We start from the raw sequence: 3,206 nt of genomic DNA, 5'->3' as shown, positions 1-3,206 counted from the left end.
ATCTTAGAGGGAACACTGGCTTGGACTGAAACCACGGGCTCCAAAAAGGAACTAGAAATCTCGGCGGGGGGGGGGGGCGCTGAAAAGACAAAATGTGATTACTGCCAAAGGTCTCTGGCATAGGGTCACCTGGACAAGGGTTGTGTTCTTCAAACGCCCTGGGCTCAGTGGCACGCAGAAGGTCCCAGGTTCAATCCCAGCGCCTCCAGTTAAAAGGGACAAGGTAGTAAGGGATGCGAAATCGCCTGAGATACCTGGAGTGCTGCTGCCCGCCTGAGTGGATAGTACTGACCTCGATGGACCAATGGGGAAGGGCTTTGTCTCAGTGGCAGGGCATCTGCTTGAGAAGCAGAAGGTCTCAAGTTCGGATCCCAGCGTCTCCAGCTCAAAGGGTCAGGTGATGTGAAAGATTTCAACCCGAGACCCTGGAGAGACGCTTCCAGTCAGAGCAGGCAATCGCTGACCTCGATAAACCAAGGGTCTGATTCAGTCGAAACACTGGAGGAGGTGCAGTGGCTCCGGGGTAGAGCATCTGCTTGGCACGCAGAAGGTCCCAGGTTCATCTCCAGTTCGCTGGGTACCCGGTGGTGAAAGTCACCCCGGAGAGCTGCCGCCGGCCCGAGCAGGCAATTCAACCCTCCTCGACTGACCGATGGATTCAGTATAAGGCAGCTTTCAGGAAATGCTCCCCCCAAAGTCGTTTTATTTAGGGGCACGAAGAAGAAACAATGGGCCAGGTCAAGGGGCTAAAAAAATTGCAGGAAGGGCAGAGAGGGTTGTAATTACGCAAACCTCGAGTTAAATCAAGGAAGGAACAAAGACCATTCATTAGCGATGGGTGGGAGTTAACAAACTTAGATTGAAATCCTAAATAAGGTTTGTTGGGAGTGTGGGTAGTGTCAAACATTTTAATGAATCCCAATTCAGCGGTTTCAGGCGGGAGTCCTTTTTGCAGAGTAATTCAGATTTTGCAGAGTAATTCGGGAGTTCTTTCGCAGGGTGATTCCGTTTAAACAGTCAAGTTCCCCGGAAGACCGAGATCTTCTTCCCATTGGCTTCAGCATGAGCTTCACTCCGAATGACCCAGCACTCCGGTTTCCTTTTAGGCCCCTTTTTTAATCTTTGAAAATCGGGCTACCCTCAGCCGCTAGGTGATGCGAGATTTTTTTTTTTTAATGGACAATTCGAATTCCTCACCTGTTTACACCCAACGGGCTTCTCTTCTCTCGCTAGTCTAAAGACACCCCTTTCCTGCTTAGTCTATCCACAGCGCAATCCGACCGAAAACTTAGAGGAGAACAAGTCTGCATAGGACACCCCCCAAGGGTCCATAGAGGTCATCTACTCCAACCCCCTTGGCTCAGTGCAAGATCAGCCTAAAGCATCTCTGGGTAAAAACCTTTTAAGTCATGCATCCTTCTTCTTGTTGTTGTAATTAATGTGATTATGACTCATCCCCCCCCCCCTTAGTCCGGAGGCGCGCGCCAGGCTCCTTTCCAAAGTTGAGGAGGCGCCTTTGAATTATTCAGCGCCCCCACCGGCTTATTCGTCAGGGGACCGCATCATTTATTCATCCTCGGCATTAAAGTAATTAAATATGAGCTCAGCGGGACCGAGCAGGACTGACTGCAAAGGACAAGGAGAGGTGGAAGTGGGGGGTGCTGGAGAAGAGATGGACGGGGGGGAGGGGGGAACGGGGAGAGGGCTGGGCGTCGGGTCGCCTCTTTCTCCGTCTCCTTCCTTTCTTCCAGGCTCGCAATAATTGATTCGCACACCGAGCCGCGTTCCCCTTAGGTGACACTCGAGAAGGAGCTCGGGTTGCAGCCTCCTGACGTATCTCCTTCTCTCCCCCCCCCCCCTTCCTCTTCTCCGGGGCCAGCCGGAGCGCGCTCTCAGAGCCCCCCTTCCCGGCTATCTGTCCGCCTCCCGCGCGCCTCCGCCTCTAGTCCGGCGCTCGGCTCGGGAGAGGAGAGCAGGCGGCCGGACGGGCTCCTCCACCGAAGCCGCTCGCTCCTGCGGCGCGCAAGGACGCCAGGCCCCGGGAAGCGGAGCGCACGCCCCGGCCCGTCCCTTTCCCTTCCCTTCCCTGCCCGGCCTGGAGGCGCGCTCCGATAGGCGCAGCGAAGGACCCAATCAAAGCCAGGCCGGAGCCTGAGAGGCCGCCTTTAAGCCGGCCTGCCGGAGGACAAGCGGCCGGGGAGAGGAAAGTTTCCCTTCGGCGGTTCGTGGAAGGCGGGCGCGCATCCCTTTCCCGACGGCTGGGATCTTACAGGCGTCGGCTTTCCCGGGGCCGGAGGGCCTCCGCGGCTTCCCGGCTCTCCCGCTCGGGCCAGCTTAGGCGCCCAGGCCGGCTCGAGGGGCGGCGGCGGGGGGACGGGGCTGCCGCGGCCATGTCGATGCTGCCGTCGTTCGGCTTCACGCAGGAGCAAGTGGCGTGCGTCTGCGAGGTCCTGCAGCAGGGCGGCAACCTGGAGCGGCTGGGCCGCTTCCTCTGGTCGCTGCCGGCCTGCGACCACTTGCACAAGAACGAGAGCGTGCTGAAGGCCAAGGCGGTGGTGGCCTTCCACCGGGGCAACTTCCGCGAGCTCTACAAGATCCTGGAGAGCCACCAGTTCTCGGCGCACAACCACCCCAAGCTCCAGCAGCTCTGGCTCAAGGCCCACTACGTGGAGGCCGAGAAGCTGCGCGGGCGGCCGCTGGGCGCCGTCGGCAAGTACCGCGTCCGGCGCAAGTTCCCGCTGCCGCGCACCATCTGGGACGGCGAGGAGACCAGCTACTGCTTCAAGGAGAAGTCCCGCGGCGTCCTGCGCGAGTGGTACGCCCACAACCCCTACCCGTCGCCCCGCGAGAAGCGGGAGCTGGCCGAAGCCACCGGCCTGACCACCACCCAGGTCAGCAACTGGTTTAAGAACCGCCGGCAGCGCGACCGAGCGGCCGAGGCCAAGGAAAGGTGGGTGCGCCTGGCGCAGCGGAGGAGGCGGCGGCGGCGGCGGGGGTCGCCTGCCTGGAGCGGAGTTGCAAAAGGGGAAGGGTTTTTTGGGGGGGGGGGGGGGGGGGGGATCCAGCCACTCTTTTGCCCCTTGGAGGCCCCTCGACTTTGCACTAGAGGGGGCGTTATTACGGGCCGGCCCTCTCCAACTGCTTGCCGGATCGCTTTTAGGAGGACGCGGCGTTGCATTTAGGATTTCGGAGGTAATCGCGTGCAG

At 59.6% G+C, this 3,206-nt stretch overlaps 1 protein-coding gene across 1 annotated transcript in view; it reads left to right on the top strand.

Annotated features, from left to right (window-relative positions):
* Nucleotides 1-1,951: 1,951 nt before the first annotated feature.
* The window catches only part of SIX1 (SIX homeobox 1), an 11,093-nt gene continuing 9,838 nt past the window's right edge, over nucleotides 1,952-3,206 (top strand). Inside the window, exon 1 of the mRNA XM_015422016.1 lies at nucleotides 1,952-2,950. Coding sequence (XP_015277502.1) covers nucleotides 2,391-2,950 — 560 coding nt within the window. The 5' untranslated portion in view covers nucleotides 1,952-2,390. The remainder of the gene's footprint in view (nucleotides 2,951-3,206) is intronic.

Source organism: Gekko japonicus, unplaced genomic scaffold, assembly GCF_001447785.1.
Source record: "Gekko japonicus isolate JY-2015 unplaced genomic scaffold, Gekko_japonicus_V1.1 scaffold166, whole genome shotgun sequence".
NCBI lineage: Eukaryota > Metazoa > Chordata > Lepidosauria > Squamata > Gekkonidae > Gekko > Gekko japonicus.
This window is presented reverse-complemented; position numbering and strand designations above follow the sequence as displayed.